Genomic DNA, 25004 nt, shown 5'->3' with positions numbered 1-25004 from the left:
AAGAAGGCAGATAAGCATACAAACCTTTATCTTTCTTGACACACTACCAAAGACCAGTTAGCAAGGAGCTTTGCAAGGCCAAACAGAAACATGGAGTGAGAACTGTAATTACACGAGTTGAACAAAGTTGCTTCCTGCAATGAGCACATCCATTTGCTCTACTTTTACAGCCTATGGGAGGGGCCAATCATCTTAAAGCTTTACTCCTGAATATTCCTTCTCCTCTGTTAACTGTTCTTGCCTTCTGGCAATTATGTGCATGCGCGCATTGGGAACAAGCTCTCCTTATTCCTCTGCCTCACTCATGTCAGCCTATGGAGGCTCTGGAATGAGTACAGACCTCCCAGATAGCCCTGGCTGGATCTCTAGAGAAGGCACAAAGCCTTCTCCAGACTCCAGGCCTGGCCCATGTTCCTCCCTAGCCTCCTGCTGCCATTTCTGCAGGCCACTGGTAGACCCCAACAAATGCCGCCAGACTGGAAATTTTGGGCTTAGACAATTTAGAACTACACTGCCTTAAGTCTAACCTAAGTGTTTTAAAATTATCTGCTACAATGTCTTACTCATCAATGACTATTTCAATGACTATTTCAGCTTCAACACAACAATACACAAGCACACAATAGATACAATTGAAGGTAAACCACTCCAAACTCGATTGCAGAAAATACGATTTGTGGTCAATGCCTAGAATGCACTACTTGATTGTGGTGTCTTCCCCAAATCCTCAAAATCTCCTTAGACTGTCTACTGCTGACCTCATCCCATTCCTAAGAAGGGGTGTGCATAGGCGCACCAACGTTCCTACTGTCCCTGTCCTAATGTTCCCATATACTCATAAACATCTCATGTACACATGTTTATACTTTTGCTATAATCTTATGTTTGACAAAAATAAAATTAAAAAAAAATTAAAAAAATTATTTTGAAACTGTGCATCAGTGTAATGCATTTAGTTAGTTTGTAGATTAATGCACTGGTATGAACACAGCTGGCTTGTTTATGTGACAAAGTAAGGCAAATTCAGCATTAATCATCATTAAGGGCCCCACCTAGAAAACTACAGACATGTTTTGACAATTTACTGTTTCACTTCGTAACCTAGTATATTTTGTTGCGCTTAGTAAGTCAATTATTAATTTTTATTTGTTTTTATTTACTGGAATTATTGAAACAAACAAATCATGATAGTTCAGTGAGGCAACATGCCTGCAAAACTAATTCACTCCCTAGCCTCTTTGTTTTGAAAATAGCTCCTTGTGCACCTGGGGATGGAAACAGCAGCGAAAAATAGACAGAGAAAATACTGCACAAAACCCACTCTGGATTGTGATTGTAATGATTTCTCCCTACTAAATTTTTCTGAAGAAATTAATTCTTAAATTGTAATTAAACCAACAGTCTAAGTCTAGTTGGCTTGCTATGCAACTAGCCTTCAATAAAATCATGATTATAAATTGTGATTAAGCTCTTCTTTTAGCACAATTTAACTTATAGTTTAGATTTGGATCCAATGGATTCAGAGAACATGCTAAGCCAAAAATGAAGTTGGCCTTTGATTTGATACAAGAAGTCCTCAACTTACAACCATTCGTTCAGCAACTATTAAAAGTTAAGACAGCACTGAAGAAAATGACTTACTACAACCAGTTCTTGCACTTAAAACTGTTGCAGCGTCCCCACAGTTATGTGATCAAAATTTGGACACTGGGCAACTGGCATGTGTTTAAGATACGTACTTGCATTGGCCAGAATCCCATGACTGCCATTGGCCACCTTGCCAGCTGGATTCCAACAAAGCAAAGCCAATGGGGTAATAATTCTCTTAATGACCATCTCACTTAGCCACAAAATTCCAGACCTAACTGTAGCCATAACTCATAATTGTATATGAATAGAAACTAGACAAATATGAATAGAGTCTAGACATTGTGATCAAATCATTTGGTATTCACACTAAACCATAGAAATACTGTAGATCAGTAAAGACCAATATGAATTCTTAATCATTTGGAGCTTTATCTGAGGCTTAATGCATTATATAATCTTAAATTTGTTACCATATTGTTGTTGTTTGACTTCTTTTTTTATCATTGTATTGTTTTTTATTGTTGTAAGCCGTCCTGAGTCCTACGGGATTAGGCGGCATAGAAATTAAATTAAATTAAATTAAATTAAATTAAATTAAATTAAATTAAATTAAATTAAATTAAATTAAATTAAATAAATTAAATTAAATTAAATTAAATAAATTAAATTAAATTAAATTAAATTAAATTAAATTAAATTAAATTAAATTAAATCTGTGATTTGGAAGTGAAAGTTTCAACTTGACTTTAAAGTCCAAAATTGGACTTGCTCAAGATTTAGATATATTAAATAAACTTCTATTGTTGTAAACAGTTACATATATCCCAGAAAGGGGAGAAGTAAGAAAATAGCATGCTTTGCATTTTGCTAAAGGATGTCTTACAAATGCAATTAGTCCCTGACATCAGGATTCTAATCTATATGGGAAAAATGGAAAGTGTTGGCAAGGAAATGAATTTTAGGAAGGACTGTGATTGAAAGAGGATGCTTAAATTTAAGGCCAGCTATTGTGATTTGAAAATACTTGAGCAACTGTAATTGGGATTTTATCATTGTTACAAAATTATATATATTTAAATAAGCGTGTTTACAACCATTATTACTTTATTGGATTCAAAGGATATGAACTATGTAATTACCCATTAGCAGAGCTCATATAATCTAGACAGATATTCCATATTCAATGTGTTCATGTCAACAGAGCCAGAGTTTAATTTTTTAATTAACTGGTTTGAATATTGAATATGAAAAAACAGTTTAATTGAAAAACAATTAATGCGATTAATAGTACCAAGTGACTATATTTGCATGAGTCATAAATTAGTTATTTTAGCCTAGCATGTTCTTTGAGCGCAGTTCCTTTTTGTTCAGTGGGACTTACTCTCCGTGAACAAAGCAGAATTGGAGTCTAGCCAGTGAAGGGCTACCAAAATTTTTACTACCACACTATGGACGTGGCTTATGCAGGACGCCTGCCCCCTTCTGACTAGCAAGACTTGAGTATGGTATGATTGTGTAATATCAATTGCTTTTTAAAGATAGTGGGCTTTTAATTTTAGTTTTAACTGATAGATTTGTACTGTATTGTTATTGTTGTTGTGAGCTGCCCCGAGTCCTCAGAGAGCGGCGACATACAAATCTAATAAATTATTATTATTATTATTATTAATAATAATAATAATTTTTTTTCTTTCAACATCTTTCAGTGCAAATTTGATGCCTTGGGGTGGAGCTCCATTTTCGCTACCCCACTGCGTTCCCCTCCGTCCAGGTAGTAGCCCACCACTGAGTCTAGCCCAACTAATTTAAATAATGTTCTTTAAAATAATATTTTTATTGTTTATTTATAAATATATTGAATACAGTGTAATTGTCCTGGCACTCCACCTTGAAAAAAGCAAAATAACACATATACTATTTTAGTGCTAGTGTTGTACAGTTATTTCTGACCATCATATTCTATGTCAACTTATCTACCATTTTAATATCCACATTTTAATACATACATAGCATCGGTGGGTTGTTCCCAGTTCTGTGAATCGCTAGCCGCAGGCGCAGCTGCAGGAGGCTCCACCCACAAGCTGGCACACGTTGCACTTGTGAACTGGTACCAAAGGGTTTTAGAAGCCACTACTGATATATAATATCTCTTTCCATGTCCACCAGTTCTTTTGCATTCCAACTTCTACCTTGTGCTTTCTAACCATTGATAGAATCTATTCCATGTGGCATACTATTCTGTATCTCTTTTCTCTTTTATTTTTAGCCTTATTACTTATCAACAAATACATGTTCTGTAACCAATTATCTCCTGCCCTTGTACAGTTGTTTCCTCAACATTTAAGTTTGACCTTGCTTTTGCTAATGTTGCTCTTGCTGATTTGTACTCAACCTCCCAGTTTGAGATAATTTTAAATACTGTTTTTGTTTGACATGTCTCCTCCTGGTATCATTGATGAAAATACAGGAAGCATTTGTGACAAAGGGAACGAAGGACTAGAGAACTATCTGCAAAACTGATCTGCACTTACACTGGAATAAATCTCAGTGAACGAATAAACTGCTTAATAAACAGATATACTGTATATATATCAGATCAGTTTTGCAGATAGTTCTCTAGTCCAATGTTTCCCAACCTTGGCAACTTGAAGATATCTGGACTTCAACTCCCAGAATTCCCCAGCCAGCATTCGCTGGCTGGGGAATTCTGGGAGTTGAAGTCCAGATATCTTCAAGTTGCCAAGGTTGGGAAACACTGATCTAGTCCTTCGTGTCCTTTGCCACAAATGCCTCCTGTATTTTCATCAATGATACCAGAAGACATGTCAAACAAAACAATATTTAAAATTATCTTGAACTGAAAATAATTGAACTGAATATATATACTGTATCTATAGTGTGCGTGTAATTACTCCCAGGTAAATGAATACTGTGCACGGTCTCCGCTTCCATTTCTTGCTGCAACAATTTCGCAATGCCTGTTTGGCATTTCCAAAGGTGTGAAATAAAACTTTTCGCACTCGTTCCTTGGAGTGACGGTTGGCTTTAGATTTCTAGTCTTCCTCAGGTAAAGCTATTGGCTGCCCGCTTTTCCACCCCTCACCATTCAAGGGTGACGCTTTCTCCCCTACCTCCCCTTCCTGGTATCTGCAAAACCTAAATTTCCTTTGAGGGGGAGCGAGGCCTTTCCATTTAGTCTTCCGTTGAGCTTTTACCCTTTTTTTAAACTACCCGGAAGCAGCGCTAGCAGCGCATTACGAGTCTACGGGCAAACCACGGCTTTGCCCTTCTCCAACCCAGAGCTTCAGCGGTTCCCTGTGCGCATGCTTGCTTGGCGCAGGTTCCCGGTTTGCGCCTGCGCGGAGCGCCTGGCTGGCCGTCAGCCTTTCTTTTGGTCAGGCCCATCGCAAGGCAGCTCCACCCCTCTCATTCCCCTTTTTCCCCTCCCCGGCAGCGCGGCGGCGGCGGCTGCTACACCGGGTAGGTTTCCAGTCAGTATGGCCGCTCCCGCTGTTGCTGCTCGGAAGGTAAGAGCAGGCGGGCGGGTGGCGGGCACCGAGGCTGGTGCGTTCCCCTGTCCTTTCCGCCCTGAGAGCTGAGAAACCCCCGGCGAGGGACGGCCGGGACGCGGCCCGCCTGCTGAGCCTCCGGAGGCTGACCGGGTTTGTTTTGATTTTACAGGTCGAGGGAAAGTTTTCGCGGACGGCGGCCGCTTGACACCGAGCTCGGAAGGCGCCCGGCCTCCAGGCCTCTCCCGGCGGCGGGAGCGGGACAGGCGAGCAAAAGGCGCCTCAGGAAAAGGAGTGAACCCCCCCCCCCCCCCGCTCTACTTTCGCAGCCACCTGCAGTCCCGACTCTTCGTCGCCCGCGGTTCCTCCACCGGCCTTCGCCCTCCCGGTTTCCTGAGGAGATTCCGCCGCCGTTTGCCCGGAGACCTCCACAGCGATAGCCGCCGGATGGCTTTCTCTCCTTTCCCCCCATAAGTTATCCGCGTTATCCGGTGGAAGGGACCCCAATAGAACGCTGCTTTCAACCGCCGTCCGAATCTCTCTCTCTCTGCTTGGGAAGCCCCGTGTGTAGCCAGGTGTATTGCGCTAAGATGTGTGGGGAAATACTTGCGTTTCCTTAACGATCGCACTGGGGTTTCCGTTGGCTCCTTGAAAATTGGAGTCTGGGCCTATGCTGTTTTAGAGAGGGGGGATAACTTGTTTTTTTGCGGGGTTTTTTAGCAAGGCGTCCTCCCTTTCCTGATCTTGCTAATGTGTGAAACGGATGAACCGCAGACTTATCCCTGGATCATTCTCCAGTGCTTAACTCCTGGCTTTGTAAACCTCTTCAGTCCGTTCTCTCTCTCGAAAAAAAATTGTTTTTTATTGTTCCTCTGGTGGTGAAGAAAAAGCTTGGGCAGTGATTACGGAAGAGCACATAAGAGTGCGTACATCCCAAACAAGTATTTTGTGTGTGAGTCATTCACTTTGGATTTATAACTATCTCCACCTTAATTTGAACGAGTTTGGTTTCTCTTTGGAGTGGGTCATATGCTTGTTCACATCATTGAGGGAGATGGATTGAAGTGGAACTTCTTAAACTTGCTACAAACCTTTTTTTTATAAAGAAAACAATGGGGCTTCTCTGTTGGATTATTGCCTGCCTTAGTTCACAGACAGGAGATATGAGTTGTTAGATCTTGATGGCAGGTAATGTTTGTCCTGCTTTAATGTGAGGTATAGGGGGAGCTTTGCTTATCAACTGTGGAAGGGGGCTTGGATCAAGAAGAGTTTCTCTTCTTTCCTGTTTGGTGTGGCACCACATATCTATCCTCAATGCCTTCAGCCTTGGCTATTTTTACTTGCCGCCCGAACTCTCATCCATTTCAAGAACGCCATGTCTACCTGGATGAGCCTGTCAAAATTGGACGATCAGTGGCTCGATGTCGACCAGCTCAAAATAATGCCACTTTTGACTGTAAAGTCCTGTCTAGGAATCATGCACTTGTCTGGTTTGACCACAAGACTGGAAAGGTAAGACATTTTAAATTTCTCAAGAAAAATTTATGAACATGGTAAACATTTGCCCAAGGCATTGGTTTTTAAGAAATTATTTATCAATAAATAGGCCACATTAGCTGGTAAAGTGTTTTTAAAAAATGTTGAATTTATACAACATTATATACTATATTATATACTGTACTTGAAACTGAGAAATGGCTTGTATGCAGATACTGGACATCCATCTCAAACAGTACTGTTGTCTTATTGTCTCCCAACATTGCTTTAGTACTATATAATTTGATATCTGAAGAATAGCAGATATTTCCATCCTGATCAGAAGTACTTTAGTCATTAGTTCTCTGATAAATCTTTTAATTTAAAAAAGAAATCAACTTTTGTCTCCACTATCTATGGTTAGATGGGTTTTTGGATTGTAATATGGCTTAAAATTGGATAAACGTCCCAGTTTTTTAAAAATTGAATGCTGTAGCTAATGATGCAGCTAGTTTTTTGCTTGTCATTCTGAGGAAAGCAATACTTAAGTGAAGCAATTTTTAGTATTCTTTTTTTGGGGAGGGGGATTTCCCCCCCTCTCCATGTGGTGTTCTGAAGCTATTATTTAAACCGCGACATGGCAAACAGATATACAGGTACATCTTATTGAAGAGTGCTTTAGGTAATTGTTATATTCTTCGTAAAATATAACTGATTGTATCTGAGCAATGTATCTTTATTCGCTTTGTATATAACAATAGAGGGACCATGGAGGTCTTCTAGTCCAACCCCTGCTTAGGCAGGAAACCCTTCACCACTTCAGATAAATGGTTATCCAACATCTTCTTGAAAACTTCCAGTGTTGGAGCATTCACAACTTCTGGGGGCAAGTTGTTGCACTGATTAATTGTTCTAACTGTCAGGAAATTTTTCCTTAGTTATAAGTTGCTTCTCCCCTTGATTAGTTTCCACCCATTGCTTCTTGTTCTATCCTCAAATAGTTTGACTCCCTCTTCTTTGTGGCAATCCCTAAGATATTGGAACACTGCTATCATGCCTCCCCTAGTTCTTCTTTTCATTAAACTAGACATACCCAGTTTCTGCAACGTTTATGCTCTTATCTGCACTCTCTCTAGAGTCTCAATATCCTTTTTATGGCGACAAAACCTGAATGCAGTATTTCAAGTGTGGCTTTACCAAGGCATTATAAAGTGGTATGAACACTTCACATGATCTTAATTCTAGTCTTCTGTTTATGCAGCCTAGAACTGTGTTGGCTTTTTTGGCAGCTGCTGCACACAGCTGGCTCATATTTAAATTGCTGTCCAATAGAACTCCCAAGATCCCTCTCACAGTTACTACTGTTGAACAATGTACCACATATAAGGAAGCCAGGGTGGCGCAGCAGGTAGAGTGCTGTACTAGAGGCCACTGAAACTGAATGTAGATCTGTAGGTCAGCGGTTCAAATCTCATCACCGGCTCAAGGTCGACTCAGCCTTCCATCCTTCCGAGGTGGATAAAATGAGGCCCTGAGTCTAAGGAGAAGGGTGGCATTAAAAAAATTGAATAAATAATACTGTACCTGTGCATTTTGTTTTTCTTGCCTAAACCTTACTTTTTTCACCATTGAATTTCATTTTGTTAGATAGCGCCCAATGTTCAAGTGAAGAGCCTTATGTATCTTATGCCTATTTTCTGGAGTGTTGGCTATTCCTGCCAGCTTAGTGTCATTTGCAAATTTGATGAGTTCCCCGTCCATCCCCTCATCCAAATCATTGATGAAGATGTTGAAAAGTACTGGGCCTAAAACAGAGCCTTAGGGTATTCCACTGCATACTTCCCTCCATGTAGATGCAGTTCCATTGAGGACTACATGTTGGTTGATCAGCCAGTTACAAATCCATCTGGTGGTGATTTAAAATGTATTTTAAAATATATTTAAGCAAGAAGGTTCCAGTTTTAAGTATACACAATTTAATATTAAGTATTTAACAAAAACGTGGAAATACCTATAGAGGTTTTGTAGTTTTATATTCCATTAGTACCACAATGGAATGGGTAGAGTGGTTGTATACAGATTAATCTTTTTAAATCAATGGTACCCAAGGTAAGTCATAACTAAGTTCTCAATTGATTGGCTTTAGTGTTACCAAGCCTGTGACTAATATCATCTAAAACACGTTAGTCATTTCCTGAAAGGTACAATGTGAAGTCTATGCTTCTTGTAAAAACTTCTGTTTTCAGTATAAGACTTAGGTTGCATAGGCATTCTATATTATTTTAGCTTTAGCTTATATTGGAAGTTTTTGTGGTATAAAAGCATAGACTTTAAATGATAAGCATGCCATAATACCTATTTTTCTCAATCAGAAACTAACATAAAAATATTCAGATGTTGTACTATGTTCACATCAATGCTTTAGCTATTCAAATTGTAATTACTGTATATTCATTAAAGTATGGATAGTCCTCAATTTACGATCACAGTTGACTCCAAAATTTCCCTTGCTTAAACAAGAAAGTTGTTACGTTTTGCCCCATTTAAAGACCTTTGTTGCCACTGTTGTTAAGTGAATCACTGTTAAGTTAGTAACATGGTTGTTAAGTGAATCTGACTTCCCCATTGATTTTTCTTGTCAGAAAGTTCCAAAAGGTGATCACATGACTCCAGGACACTGCAGTGGTCATAAATATATGTCAGGTGTCAAGCATCAAAATTTTGATCATCAAGTGACTGAAGATGCTACAATAGTCATAATATGTAAAAAATAATGAAGTTACTTTTTTTAGTGCTGTTTTAACTTTGAACAGTCATTTAGTGATTATAACCAGTCACTAAATGAATGATTGTAAGTTGAGGATTACCTGTAATATTTTTAGTGACTATAAAATAAGTTTTTAGTCAGGTATTAGTATATATTTATTATTTCAAAAACACTTTCACTCTTTTGGTTTATTTTAGTGAAGCCTATTAATATATTAGCAAAAATTACCACGTGGCACTGTGGCATGGACATGATAAGGATGTTTATTGTCCTGTACATTATGCAATAGGAAAAAGAAAACAAACAAACTGAAAGTTGAATAAGTTGTAACATGAATGTCATGTGACTTTAATGTAGAGTAACTTGTATTTAAGGTGCAAATTAACAGTTCAAAATATAGAATCCGGTCACATTTTTTGTAATATTTTGAATTATTTTTAATAGTGAAAATTAACATTAAATAAGGAACAAAGTATTAAAATAATACTGCTTAATTTGTCTGTATAGCCTGTCTTCAGCCATAAAATAAATCTTTCTAGTTAGACTGAATAGACTGAAATACTTTCTGCACAAGTGTGTCTAGATCTTTGTCATAATTTATTCTATACATTATTTTAAAACTATTCTACAGTATTGCATAGTAGATTGTTCAGCTGAAGTACAATTTCTAGTTTCAATATGGCTACTACAATCTTGGTACAAATAAGAGATTTTGCATATTCTGCTTTTATCTAGTCCGTTTTCACCTCAGACTCAAACGAATGCACTTACTTGACGTTATCTTCCTACAGGTTGTCACAGGTATTTATCTTGGTTCACAGTGAACTTCTGTGCTACATGTATCCTCCTTATCTTTGCCCTCTGAAACGTACCATATTTTCCACGCTATAAGATGCACTGGATCATAAGACGCACATTAGCTTTAGAGGAGGAAAACAAGAAAAAAAAATCTGCCTCTGTCTCCCAGCATCCATCTGGTATTCATCTGGCTAGCATCCTTGCAGCAAACAGCCTGGTCTGCTTCAGCACATTATTGCAGCCCCAGTATGTGGCTTGTCAGGGCTCTGCTCCGTTGCACTCATCACTGGTCAACAGAACTGCCGGCAAACACTGGAGCCTTTATTGCTGAGCAGCTGATTGGTGGTTGGTTCGGCCTGCAGGAATACCACCAATACCGCCAATTAGCTGTTGTAAGTGGGGATTGCCCCACCGCTTGCAGTCATCTGGTGGTGGCAATCAGCAGAAATCAGCCATGGTAGAACAGCTGATCAGTGGTATTACAGAAGATAGAGCCAACCGCCAATCAGCTGCTCGGCAGTGAAGGCTATAGCGTTCAGTGGCAGCAGCAATGGTGACCGGTGGCGGTGGTGACAGGCATCATGGAACGCCACCTCCGCACGCACACACTTCTGCAATATTCACTCTATAAGAGGCACAGACATTTCCACCCACATTTTGGGGTGGAAAAGTACAAAAAATATAGTAATTCAATATTATGAACTCTTGAAAATAGGAATGGAAAACAGTGGCGCTACCATATAGTTGTAAACAGTTAAATTTGGAAAGCATACATAATAGTTGAAATGAGACTCAAAGCTGTTTAATCTGAATTTAAACATTAGGCCTTTTAATGCTTTCATAGTTGGTATCTGCAGGATTGCTGTCCTCCATTATTGCCTTGAAAGATAATATGGCCACATTTGTTCTCTGTTCCATCTGGCATAGTCACAATAGTGATAAAGAATATTAGGTGCTAATCATAGTTTTAACTAGCAGAATCATCCTTGAGATTTTTGACCTTACACAAGGGTAAAAAGATTTTACATTATTATTTGGAGTCTCTGGCATGCTTTGGCTCAAGATATCCCATTGGCCTCTGTGAGTGCTGGCACTAGAATGATTTGTCTAATCTGTATTCTCTATTGTGTAGCAGAGATGTTGGCAGAAAGGTGATCCTTGCTATGCTTATGTTTACATACTTAGACTCAGAAAGCAGTCTGAGCAAATATATTGTACCTTGTGTAATTGTATTCTATGATCTATAGTCAGTTGCTCATTATCAAGACTGTAATAACCCTGGAATATCATTTGTCAGTTACTAAATACAGTATTCATATACTGTATTACATTTGAATACTTGTGCACAGTAGATTAACATCAGACAGAATCCAGGCTTTTGCCACATTTATACCAAATCTGATAAAACATTTTAAGAGTTGAATATGTCTGATTTAGTATTATTTTTGGGAACTCCTTACATGTAAAGCACTACAGTATCTTAAATAACCAAAATTTCATCAATAAAAAGTCAGTAAATATTCTGGGATAAAAAGTACAATATTTTGGTCAGATTTAATCTGTGTTCCTAAGTGTTGAAAGGGGTTTCTTTTTCCAGATATTGAATATTCTCAGAAGCAGTGTCCAGTTAGTAATTTACAGAGAAAGCATTAGTTACAAGAGGAGAAAATTGTCCCTCTTATATTAAATTAAAACAGCTTTACCGTTAATGGTATTTTATTTTAGAATTTGGAAGAGAAGTGACATTAGCAATTAATAGCTGGGAGATGTTACTGCCTACTGATCAGGATTTTCCTGCAGAGATACTAATGTAGTCATTGCTGCAGAGCTAATACTGTAATTGTTGGAGATGCTCCAGCATATTCACATAGCTTTAGTTTTCTTGAACCTGGACAGTTTAATGAAATTTTATATACTGTATCTCTCAAAAGGCCACCTTTTAGTTTTCCAGTGTTGATTTAAAGTTAACGTTAGCATTTTAATTAATGTCAATTCAAGTGTTGACTTACAGTAACTATTTATTGGAATAATAGAAGGCTATCAATTTTAATTGTTGAAATGCATGTGTTAATTTGCATATGCATACATTGACATTAGGAGAAGAGAATAATTTCAAATAACTAGTCAAGGCTATACACATTGTTCTTGAGACAACAGTGGACAGGTAAAACTGATAATATTTAGGCACCAAGTCATAAAAATTGCTACAAAAATATAATTAAAATAGTTTAAAGTAACAATGCTGTATGTGCATCTGGACATATCATCTCTACTGCACCATTTAATACTAGAAGTAGAACAAAATCTTATTAATATGTATGGTTTTTTTCTACATATAGTATTCTGTGGGGTAGCCTTTGCTAGTTTATGCTAAAACCTGTGAAGAGACTGTTTTAGTTTCAAACTATGATCAAGCACAATGAGTTGAGTTTTATAGTACAGCTTGAGACAATCCAATGAGTTCAGTGCAGAAATAGAATATACATAAATGTATATTTCTGGTGTTGTAGAACTAGAAATTGGTTCTTTTAGGTAAAAAGCATTAAAATGAGCTCTGTTTAGCTGCCTAGAGTAGAAATGCTTACATTTAAAGAAAAAAATATTATTTTTTTATATACTGCCTTTATAAACAACTTAAGGTGGTGAACATATTTTACACTCCTTTTTCCTTCTATTATCATCACAACAAACCTGCGATTTTGGTCTCAGACAGAGTGACTGGTTCAGAGATAATGTTTTAGGGATGCATACTTCATTGTTTCTGAGATTGGTCATTTTTTAATATTAATCATAGTTACTTTAGTAATAAGTTTATTTATATACAATTTTTCCACAAATTGTTCAAAGCGGTTTTTATTAGGCAATTTAAATATAAAACTTGTTTCTCTTCATATGTATGATATAGTTACATACAAAATCTAAATATGCCCTTACCTCATTTTTCATTTAAAACATAATTGTATATAAATCAGAATTGCAGAAAGTAATAATTAGTAATATGGAATATTATTGATATTCAAATTAATTATTACTTTCTGTAATTCTCATTTGTACATATCATTACTGATGTTATCACAATTTATTACTAATACTAACAGCACCAATAATATGACAAAATATTTCATCCAACATTTTATATAACCTAACATTAAGATTCTGTGCCCAATCCAAACAGGAAGTGACAGTAAAATGAAGCTTAGTAACCACACGTAGTAATCCAGCCTAGCCTCATGCAACAGGAAGGGATTATTATGGAAGCTGTCAGTGCTTATTGTGGTGCAAGCAGTCAAGTTCTGAGAGAGCATCTCTTAAGAGCATTGTCCCTACCATCCTTAGTACAGTAGCTCAGCAAGCAACAAAATACGAGTACATTTGTAATTAAATTGTTGTCTAATGTTCTTGCTTATGTCTGTATACATATTGGAATATATTGAAGGTACCCAAAATGTTGAGGTCATATTATATTTAAATGGGAAAATTAAATGAAGGTAATAATTAACTACAGAGGTTTCCTTTAAAATTTTTTTTTTAAATTTTATTTTATAATACAAAAATTCTATTTTCAATTTACATAATGTGTTGTCAGAGTTCTTATACATACATACATCAATATTATACCTTCCGACTTCCCACCACCTTTCCTTCTCCTTTCTCTCTGCCATTTCCATCTTACCTTTCTTTCTTTCCTTCGCTTCTTTTCCCTCCCTACCCCCTTCTTCCTTCATTATCTCTTCTTTTTTCGGCTTTCTCTCCTTTCCCCTACTTCCCTCCAATCCCATCCACTCCTCCATTCTTCCCAATATTACTTTCAGTTATTTACCATCTACAATTTATTTCTCGATATATTACTAAAATTAAAACAAATTTAATATTATAAATTACATTGACAACATTAATCATCCTCATTTCTTTCAGTTTTATTTAATTTTATATTACCTTTCTCCAATGTTCCTCTTCTTTCCCTTTTCTTCATAACTTCATTGTGAACAAGATGTTGTCCAAGTCTCTTCTTTTCATTTCAACTGTACTTTTTATTTTCCTTATTTTTTATCTTTATTTTATTTTTATACAAACAATATCACTACAAATCCTTAAATTCTCATCTCTTACTATGTTAACCACTGGTAGAAACCTTATACATCTGCATTTCTAATTTAGTATACATTATATAATTTATATAAAAACATTTAAGTTAATTATTTAAACACAATAACATTAATACATTTAGTTTTTCTAATATCTATGTCCTACATCATATATTAAATCATCATGAAAAAGTAAGCCATATTACTAGTTTTCATCTTTCACATTTATATATTTTTAATCTTAATTTGAATATATATTTTATTCTATTTCTAAACATCATGATGTTATATGCCAATCTTATTTGAAAACCACTAAAAAAGATCAAATACAATTAATCACATTAATACAATTCACTCAACCAGAATGTCTCTTCAACCTTTTTCTTTTGGTCTTTCAAAAATTCCATCTCTCATAACTTCCTCTTTTATCCCCTTCTGTTGGTTTCTTTCTTTCTTTTTTCTTTCTGTTATTTCTGCATCTATACTTTCTTTTCTTTTTAATCCTTTTGTTACCTTTTAAGTATATTGTTTGATTAAGTTTCTTCCAACCTTGTAAGATCTTCCCACTATTACTTTGTAATATCCAACCTTGTAAGATCCTCCCACTATTACTTTATATGAGCCAGCAATGTGTAGTGGCTGCCAAAAAAGTCAACACACAGTTCTAGGTTGCATTAACAGAGGGACAGAATCAAGATCATGTGAAGTATAATGCCTTGGTAAGGACACATTTGGAATATTGCATTCAGTTCTAGTTGCCATGATGTAAAAAAGATGTTGATACTCTAAAAAGAGTACATAGAAGAGCACCAAAAATGATTAAGGGAATGGAGGCTAAAATATATGAAGAATAGTTGCAGGAAATGGGTTTGCCTAGTTTAATGAAAAGAAGGACTAGGGGAGATATGATAGCAATATCTCAGGGGCTGCCACAAAGAAGAGGGAGTCAAACTATTCTCCAAAGCACTTGAGAGTAGAACAAGAAGCAATGGGTGAAAACTAATCAAGGAGAGAAGCAATTTAGAACTATGGAGAAATTTCCTGGCAGAACCATTAATCAGTGCAACAACTTGCCTCTAGAAGTGGGTGCTCCAACACTGGCCGTTTTCAAGAAGATGTTGGATAAACAGGGTGTTGGACTAGAACACCCTCAAGGTCCCTTCCAACTCTTGTTGTTGTTAGAAACATAGAAACATAGAAGACTGACGGCAGAAAAAGATCTCATGGTCCATCTAGTCTGCCCTTATACTATTTCCTGTGTTTTATCTTAGGATGGATATATGTTTATCCCAGGCATGTTTAAATTCAGTTACTGTGGATTTACCAACCACGTCTGCTGGAAGTTTGTTCCAAGGATCTACTACTCTTTCAGTGAAATAATATTTCCTCACATTGCTTTTGATCTTTCCCCCAACTAACTTCAGATTGTGTCCCCTTGTTCTTGTGTTCACTTTCCTATTAAAAACACTTCCCTCCTGAACCTTATTTAACCCTTTAACATATTTAAACAACATTGTTGTTGTTGTTGTTGTTGTTGTTGTTGTTGTTATTATTATTATTATTATTATTATTATTATTTCTCAGTTGGTTTTTTGCAATATGTACATCCCCCTGTCTATACCACTGTAAATCCTAGTGAAATCATTTATTTGTTTTTTGCTTTCTATTTTTTGTCCTTCTGTTTTTTCTTGTTTCTCCAACACTATATTTTCTACATATTTTTTTTGTCATCCAACATTACTTCTAGTTTCTCATCACCTTTTACCTTTTAAAACTTCACACATAGTTTTTGAGATCTCTATAGATTCTTCATATATCCACAGTTACATTTTATCTATCTTAGTGTTTTTAGGATTTTGTTATTATAACTTTCTTGATCCAAACTTAATGTCCATATAGTCTCTTTAAATTTTCATTTTCTAATATCCAAATGTTCAGTTTTATTTGCTGCTTTCCAAGTCAAAGCGTTATATCTTCCACTAACATTGAAGTCAAGATCATATTCTATAGTTCAAAGCAATAAATCCTTGAAGATTTTCAGTTTCCAAAATATTTTTCTGTAAGCAAGGTCAGTCTAGAGCTGCACATCATTTTTCCTTTTTTCCCCTTTTTCCTCCTTTGTCTTCCATCAAATTATTATAATGTTCTCTTTCCACCAGCAGATGGCATCCTCAAATTCCCCATAGACATGGATCAGTTTTTTGTTAAAACTTCTCAAAATACTTTAAATCCAAATATAAAAATCGTATTCTTTATTTTCTTTTTGAATTATTCTCCTTATTTTCACCAAATCCAATTGTAGCAATCACAATCACAATGCTTTACATTTTATAATCTCTGTTTCCCCCATCTCCTTCCTAGTCAAATTAGCTGCTAATTTTCGCTCCAGGCTCTCTTACAGTCTCATTTTAAAGTTTCTTTGAATCTGTAAATTGGTTAATCACTCACACAGTGTCATCACCTTTTTCACTCACCACTCCTGCATAGTACTCAAAGCAATCTTCACACCCCAACTATCCATATTTTCTTCTTGCTTCTTTCAGTGTGGCTGCCCTGGCTTCATAGCAGCTCGTAATGGCTGCTTTCCTCAACTGCTGGTTTCTGAGGCTTCAGTCAACTCTCCAGGGAAATTGCCTTTTCCCTGTTTATGTCAGCTCATGTCTCTTTATCCACTGTTTCTCCAGACAGTTTAGATCAAATAAAGACCCTGAATCAGCTGGGATTCGACCTTTCTTCAGGAACCCCGAAGTATTCGTTGTGTTGCCATGACCGTGGCCACAAACCCCTCAACCATAGAGGTTTACTACAAATGTTGCTATAAGCTTTCAGAGGAGAGAAGAAAGATACATGCCTGCTCTGTATGATTATATTAATCAGATTGATATAACTGCTTTATAATTATGATGGAAATAGTACTTCTGTCAACATTGGAGTACTATAGGATTAGCTTCAGTGTGGTTGGAACAGCCTATTCTGAACTCAGAATCATGAAATGTTTAATATTTTTATTTTATTCAAAGTAAGGGAAAACAAATATCTTTTTAATTCTGATTGACATGTTGGCTAATGTTAGATATAGGGTATCCTCATATATTTAACATTTGGTATGCTGAGTTAACTTATCACCAGTGATGGGATACCAAAAGTTTTTCTATAACACTGTGGGCGTGGCTTATGCATTTTGTTTCAACGTCTTTCAGTGCAGATTGGGTGTTTTGGGTAGAGCTCCATTTTCGCTTCCCCACATCCGGGCAGCCCACCCCTGATTATCTACTATATAAAGTCTATGTACACACACACACACATGCACAGCTCTTCTAAAATTATACACATTCAACCTCATTTACTGTGATAGGAAAAATATACCCAGAGCCCTGAAGGGAAAAAAAAGAACCCCCCCCAAAATTTTTTGCTACCGGTACTGTGTACCAGACCAAACTTTTGCTACTGGTAATGCATACCTGACTCTACCCGTAGGAGCCCACCACTGCTTATCACACACAACTATATTGTGATATGTTTAAGTTCACACATTGTACTGCTAAACCTAACTGTATTATGAACACTAGGTTCATGATTTAGTGCTTTGCATATAATCCAACCAATTTTAGTCAACAGAATTAAACAAATTACTGTAGATTAGCTTTGTACATTGTACTAAGCTATGACTTTCAGCCATGATTTATTGAACAAACCGTAGTGGGTTTATTTGCACATAATGGTAAACTATAAGCTTTACCAAAAGCTGGTAGTATAAATTATCAACTTCAGTTACAAAATTTTGATGTTTCCAGATCTGGCTGTTATCAGTCAGCGATGAAGAAATGATAGCTGGTTAGGTCATTATGAAGTTATTTTTTTTAAAAAAAACATATTTATATATGTATAATATACAGTTATGGTTTTCAGATGCAGGTGTAACTAAGATATGCCTATTCTGAAGAATGATTTGCTAATGAACATTGGAATTGTGTAATTAAAGATATGTCTATATTGAATATAATAATTGAAAATTGTCCAAAGTACCTAATCCAAGAAGAACTTCAGATTTCACTTAGGATTGCAAACATGCAGCAGTTGGGATAGATTCAGGATGTGGTTCAAGAAATGTATCTCTTGTAGGATAGGAGAAGAGAAGACAGAGCTAATGAGCAGAGTTAAATATGTCATCTTTACAGATGCCACAAACTATTCAAGTCCACCCCCCCCCCCCACCTCTGAATTCTGCTGATCTTACTTAATGCCTATTTAGGGCTGACCATTAGTTGATGAGATTGAATAAATCTTTTGTACTTCAGTTTAACATATGGTCTTGATACTTCGGATCCAACACCTCTGGAGATAAGTTAGCATTGGATTCTTTCCTTTAATGTTGGCTAATTAAGTCTCCCATGGACAAAAATGTATGTTAGTAGCTTGAAGGTGAACAAAACAACAACAATCGTAGGACTGTAAAGCAGCGATCACCAACTGGTGGTCCGCCAAAAAATTATTTGCAATTTTAATATTCATTCATTCATTCATTCATTCATTCAATTTTTATGCCGCCCTTCTCCTTAGACTCAGGACGGCTTACAACATGTTAGCAATAACACTTCTTAACAGAGCCAGCATTTTGCCCCCACAATCCGGGACCTCAATTTGATATTGCACTATTATCAACAGTCCTCAAACTATAACCCCTGGGCCAGATATGTGCAATGAACGTTTGTGTTGCAGAGAGTCTCCCCCTTTGGGATCCTTTTGTATGGGTCGGAGGGGGACAGAAATTCTGACTTTAGTCTCCTGGTGTGGGGCTTTGGGCGAAGGCTGGAGGGAAGTGCAGCTGGTGATGAGAGCCGGAGGGTCTTGTTCCAGTGGGACTGCATCATGGCCTGGATCAGGCTGTCCATCTCAGCCTGCTGAACTTCCAGGCACTGGTACCTGGCCTTGCACTCCCACAGGTCTTCTCTCTGCTTGGAAAGCCTATGGTCCTCAGTGAGGTGCTTCTCCTGAGCCTCCTTCTCATTCAGATCCAATTTGAACTGAGCCAGCTGTTTTGTTGTGGTGGCTGCTTAGTTCCAACAATTGCTTCCTGTTGGGGCCCTAAGGACCGTGGGTGGCGAGGAGAGAATGGCTGGCAGGGGAAGTTTGAGTAGAAGCCGGCAAGGCGCCCCTTCATGTGAGTGACATCAAGTTGACCATGCCCACCCACCTAGCCACACCCACCCCGTGTTTAGGCAAATCATATAAGTGGTCCACGGGATTTAAAATTATTAATTTAGTGGTCCCTGAGATCTGAAAGATTGGTGACTCCTCAAAGGTCTTCTAGTCCAACCCCCTGCTCAAAGCAACTTTATACTATCTGGGTCAAATGGTTGTCCAGTTTATTTTTGAAAACTTTCAGTGACAGAACACCCACAACTCTGGGAGGGAAGCTATTCTATTCTCACTGTCAGAAAATTTCTCCTTCTATGTTGGATAGGGAATATTATTGTCATCATCATCATCATATCCTCAGAAAGACCTTGATTCTGAATCATAGTTAAACAAGTGATACGAGTTCAAAAATAATGCTTTAACATAAGGAGATCAAGTTCAAAACATCACTCACGATGCCTGAGCACTGGTTCATTAGTGTAAAGATAACATTGAAGCCTTTTTGTATGTTGATACAAAAGTCCTTACTAAGTCAAAATGAAGAAATATATATCAAATAGTCCATTAATCATAAATATAATAAATAAAGCCACATTTCCTATAAAAGAAGGTCATTTCATTTCGGCAATTTAGCTGGCAGCATTTTTAATTAACTACTAGAAGAACATTTGGTTTTATATCCTGAGATGACAGCATCCTTAGTCTCGCTTGCAATGTCAGCCATGACATCAACATTCATTTGTCATTTGTTAAACATATAGTTTCCAAACACTGCTAGTATTTTTTGCAGAAGTAGTATATCACTTGGCAACGTTTTCTGAAAAGAAAATTGTAGAAATCTGTCCGTCTATCTGTCTCTTTCTCTCTCACACCTCCCTTCTCCCTTTCCCTTGGAGAGTGAAAAAGTATGGACCATCTGAGGAGCTGCTGCCATGCTGCTTCCTTCTCCTTGCTATGACTTCAGAGAGGTGCAGCTCTGCATTGAGGCACTAGCACAGCCAGGGCTGGGGCGTGCTCCAATCTCCCTTGCCCCCTCTTGTGCAGCCAGGCCTGAACAGTATAGGCGTAGTGGTGGTCCACTATAATTAGAAAACTAGATTTCTGATTCACAGCAAGTTAATAGAGAAGACAAATCTTTTTTGGAAAATAGTTTGAAATTGCACAGAGGGTTCTTACTTGCCCTGGGAAATATCAGTAGGAGAATGATTAACACATTATAACCCTCAGAAGCAAAAAAGAAAAAAGAAATTAATGCAGTGTCTAACTAGAGAAGCTATCTGTTTCTTAATTCAGTTAAGCTGAGTTATGTAGTCCTTTGTCCCTAGGCTTACCCTGTGTACTTGGGATCCTCCAATCATTTATCAACCCGCTGAAGAGACATTGCATTCTTCCTGCTTTCTCAACTCAGGCAGAAAAACTTCATTTTTCAAATCTCCAGAGGTCTTTATTTTCAAAGATCAAAACTTTTTCTGCTACCTAAGAAGGGGAGTAGGTTTTATATATACATGGTAAAGGTCATGTCTAAGAGTAGGTATGCATTCAGTCTCAAACACTTCCTAGACTAGCAAGGAAACTAGTATTATGAATGCTGGAGGGTTATTTACATCCTAGGTATTTATTTATTTGTTTTTTTCTTTACATTATTTATAAAAATATATAAATGTATATGCAGCTGATATTGGGTTATGTAAATGTCTTCTCCCAGTTGTTTCTCCCTGTCTAATTCAGTCAGGAAGATTTGACATGCTGCAAGGGTTGTTCATTGGTGACAAGAAGTGCCTTGCCTGCTATAACCCTTTCTCTTTGGAATATCTTCTCTTCAGATATCAGGATGACCCCCTACCCTATTGGCCTTTTGTAAAAACTTAGAAACTTGGTTGTCTACCTGGGGTTCCAGTGTACTAAGGGCCCATTTTATGTTCGTATACCTATATAATACCCATAGTAACAGTTTTACATAGTGCCATATATATTGATTTTGTATTGTTAAAATTTTAAAAATTATTTTTGTGTATTATGACATTTAGACTTATATACCACTTCACAGTGCTTTACAGTCCTTGGTTTACAGAGAGTAAGCATATTTTCCCCAACAATCTGTGCCCTCATTTTACCGACCTTGGAAGGATGAAAGGCTGAGTCAACCTTGAGCCTACTGAGATTCGATCTGCCAAACTGCTGATCAGCAGAAGTAGCTTGCAGTACTGCACTTTAACCACTGTGCCACTGAGACTCTCTATAGAAATCAATAATACTGGTTCATGTAATTGTGCTATCAAATTCACTGCAGTTAGTACTCAGACATGTATTCGTCATGTAGTGATTGTTTGATGGACCTCCTAAAAGCTACTTACAACCCAGTTCCAAAATGGCTACACTTTGCATGCTCTGCAACTGGCCAAGCCTTTACAGCTGTTTGGACATGTCCTACAGGACTTGATTGTGATTTATGAAGTTTTTGGCAGGAAAACTGTATTTACTTTCCATTTCTGACAAAAATGGGGCCATGGTAAACAATGGATTTGCTTAACAACTGTGCTGCTTGCTTAACAACTGTGGTGTTTGCTTAACAATCACGGCAAAAAAGGTGGTAAAATTGGTCAGTCACATGATGACCCTCTTTATGACTGTCATTGCTTATTCATAATTGCCAGGCTCACAGCCATAATTCAGGGATTTCCTGTATCCTTTGGGAACAGGAATTATTGACTGATAAATAAGGCACTCAATTCACTTTCTATTTCTGTGAAATAAACATTAATTCTCCCCTTTTTTCTTCCATAATTTCCCTCCTCCGCCTCCTCCTTCCCCCAAGCTATTGACACTTTTAATCTCTAATCCTAACCCATTTATATCACTCCATTATGTAACAAATTGCTTAAACGGCAGAAATTATTTCTGACTTAGATGTATGAGGCTAGAAAAGAATGGTCTGGAGTTCAGTGCAAATGCACAATTCTGTTTATTTTTTCAATGGTGCTGTTGATTAATAGTAAGTTGTGCTTTCTGAATAGCAGTGCTAATATCAGCAAAAGCTAGCAGAGGGGATAATACTGGCAGAATTTGTCTGTGCCTTTAGAAGTTGGGCTATTCAATAAATATTAAGGGGTTGGTGTGATAGAATGGCCAAGTATGTTCGATAACATTGATAGTTGGGCATGTGTTGGACAAACTCTTGTGTGGAGATAAATGAAGTCACCTATTCTCTTTGCTCTTGCTTTGTTTTCCTGTGCTGGAATTATTAATTGTAATATTGGTCTGCTGCAAAACACCCGTAGGGGATAAAGAAGTATGATTACCTTACAGCTTCAATCAGACACAGGAACTGTTCATTGTCATTGCCATTCCTGCTACAATCCTCCAGATAGGATTGGGACCTTTCCAACTCCCTTAGCTCTATTTTATGTGGCTCCATGTGTGAGTAGCACGTTGACAGGCTTGGGCATTTTATTGTGAGGCTAGCTTCTGTTGCCTGAATGTTAGGTTTCCCATTCTAAGTCTATAATAGGGAGGAGCTATTGCAGTGGTGGTAGGAAATGCTAGTGTTGATTTGCCCCAGCTAGGGTTGCAAGTTTGAGATCCTTGCCATGCTTTTTTCTTAGCCTAATTGTTATACAATCAACCAACCAACCAATCAACCAACCAACCAACCAACCAACCAATCAATCAATCAATCAATCAACGAATCAATAAAGTTTAATTACAGCAAAGACTGGTTATGTAGCACATTTCTTTTGGGTCATTTATGTCTTGGGTCATGTGTGTGGAACCACTCCTCCCCTTCCAGTACAGAAATCATGATGAGACTAGTAACAAGGAAATAATTTGCAAGTAATGGTGTCTTTTGGAACAAGTCATTAGGGCAAAAGGACATAGTATATAATGATTTTATATGCAGTTGCTTTCATTTTATCAAAAAGCATGGGTTTCTGCAAAAACCTGATAAGGCTAAAGTCATTTAAAGACTGTGAGTTGGAATGGGGATGGGCATAAAGATATGGCATCAAATGTTTTTGAGGAGAGGCCTTTTGGACCAATCCATAGCTGTTTCATCCTCCACAAACAGAACGCTGTCTTATCTCCCATGAAACATTCAAAAATTGACAATATGTTTTTCTTCTTAACTCCGTCAATTAACAAGTAATAACTGCTAATAGCAAAGTAACATTAGGAAATGAATTTGTTAGATACATTTGAAATGGCAGGAGAAGAAGGAGTATATTTATGTACATTTTAGCATATAGTTCCAATAGAAAAGAATATCTGTAACTCTGGGCTGAATTGTAGAGTTCTTGGACGTGGTCTCTGTGCTTGATTGTTTGCTTGCTTGCAGTTACCATCATCAGTTATTTAGCTCAGAAATGAAATGTCTGGAAACAAACAAGTCCAGAGATCACCAAGAATTCCATATAGTTTATTCTTTGAATGTACATATTTAAATTATATAAAGGTTTTTGCTTAAGACTTGAACAATCATATAATATATACATATATATATGTGTGTGTGTGTGTGTGTGTGTGTGTGTGTGTGTATATAACACATACATACATACCTATAAGTACACAACACCTAATTAAAATGCTTATAATCTATATTTAAATTTTTAAAATTAAAGCAAAAAGTGGGATATAAAATTAATATTAAGGATGAGAAAAAATCAGTGAAACAAATGCTTACAGGCAAAGTGCTCACCTTATATTTGATTAAATTTTAAGTGTTCTGTCATTATGAAGAGCAAGATAAAAAGGGCAAGGATTGAAGTTTCAGATAAAAGAAAAGGAATACTTGTTTTCCTTTGAACAAGCTAAAATTTATAGCTAGCTGAAGAGGCATATGATTGGAACAGGACAAACACTACCACTATTTTTAAAGGGGGAAAGAATAGTCAGGGATTACAGATCAACCAGTCTAAAACAATCATTCTGTAAGGATCTTGATTTTTAAAACATTTTATTACTTGATTTTTTTTTAAGCCTACCTAAAATTCAGGTGACATGTATACCTAATGTTCCTATCTTCTGTTTTCCACACATCAACAAGCCAGTGTGGTCTTGGCAAAGTGACTGGCCCAAAGTAGTACCGAAGTGGGACTAAGGTAGAAGGTGGATAGGGTGACAATTTCTTTATTTCAGCAAAACATTTCAACATTAACATGCTAGTTAAGTGTTCACTAAATAGTATGAAAATGTAGTTTTCCTTTTTAGTTCTCCTATTCAGTCATATTTGAAACTCTGAAACTATCTGGATAAGTCTCTGTAGTTTTCTTGGCATGAATTTTCAGAAATTACCCTTGCCGCCTTTCTACAGCTGAGAAAGTGACTGGCCAATGGTCACCTAGCTGGCTTTGTGTCCAAGATGATACCAGAACTCCAGGTTTCTCGTCTAGTGCCTTAACCATTATACCAAGTTGGATCTTAGTGGATATATAGCTAGCTAAAAATTGTAATCACCAGCCCTAGATAGTCTATAAAATGAGTCTGTAATAACAAGAAAAAAGAGTTAATAGACCTGGTCAACTAACCTCCACAACTTTAATTTCAACTTAGAATATATCTGATCATTCACACAATTACGGTAAACTAATTTCACCAAGTCAGTTATGCTATGAAAACACCTAAACCCAACTAGTTAGACTGTAT

The 25004-nt window shown here is 37.0% G+C and overlaps 1 protein-coding gene across 29 annotated transcripts in view; it reads left to right on the top strand.

Moving 5' to 3' along the window:
• Positions 1-4941: 4941 nt before the first annotated feature.
• Positions 4942-25004, top strand: part of SLMAP (sarcolemma associated protein) — a 102392-nt gene continuing 82329 nt past the window's right edge. For 20 of the 29 annotated variants that reach the window (XM_070738462.1, XM_070738457.1, XM_070738463.1 and 17 more), the window contains exons 1-2: positions 5030-5117; positions 5272-6611. In XM_070738462.1, the coding sequence (XP_070594563.1) occupies positions 6414-6611 (198 nt within the window). In that variant the 5' untranslated portion in view covers positions 5030-5117; positions 5272-6413. Of the gene's footprint in view, positions 5118-5271; positions 6612-25004 lie in introns of all 29 variants that reach the window. The other 9 variants (XM_070738449.1, XM_070738436.1, XM_070738441.1 and 6 more) reach the window with 4 other exon arrangements.

This window comes from Erythrolamprus reginae, chromosome 2 (genome assembly GCF_031021105.1).
Source record: "Erythrolamprus reginae isolate rEryReg1 chromosome 2, rEryReg1.hap1, whole genome shotgun sequence".
NCBI classification, from domain to species: Eukaryota; Metazoa; Chordata; class Lepidosauria; order Squamata; family Dipsadidae; genus Erythrolamprus; species Erythrolamprus reginae.
Note: the sequence above shows the minus strand (reverse complement) of the source record. Positions and strands in the feature narration are given on the sequence as shown.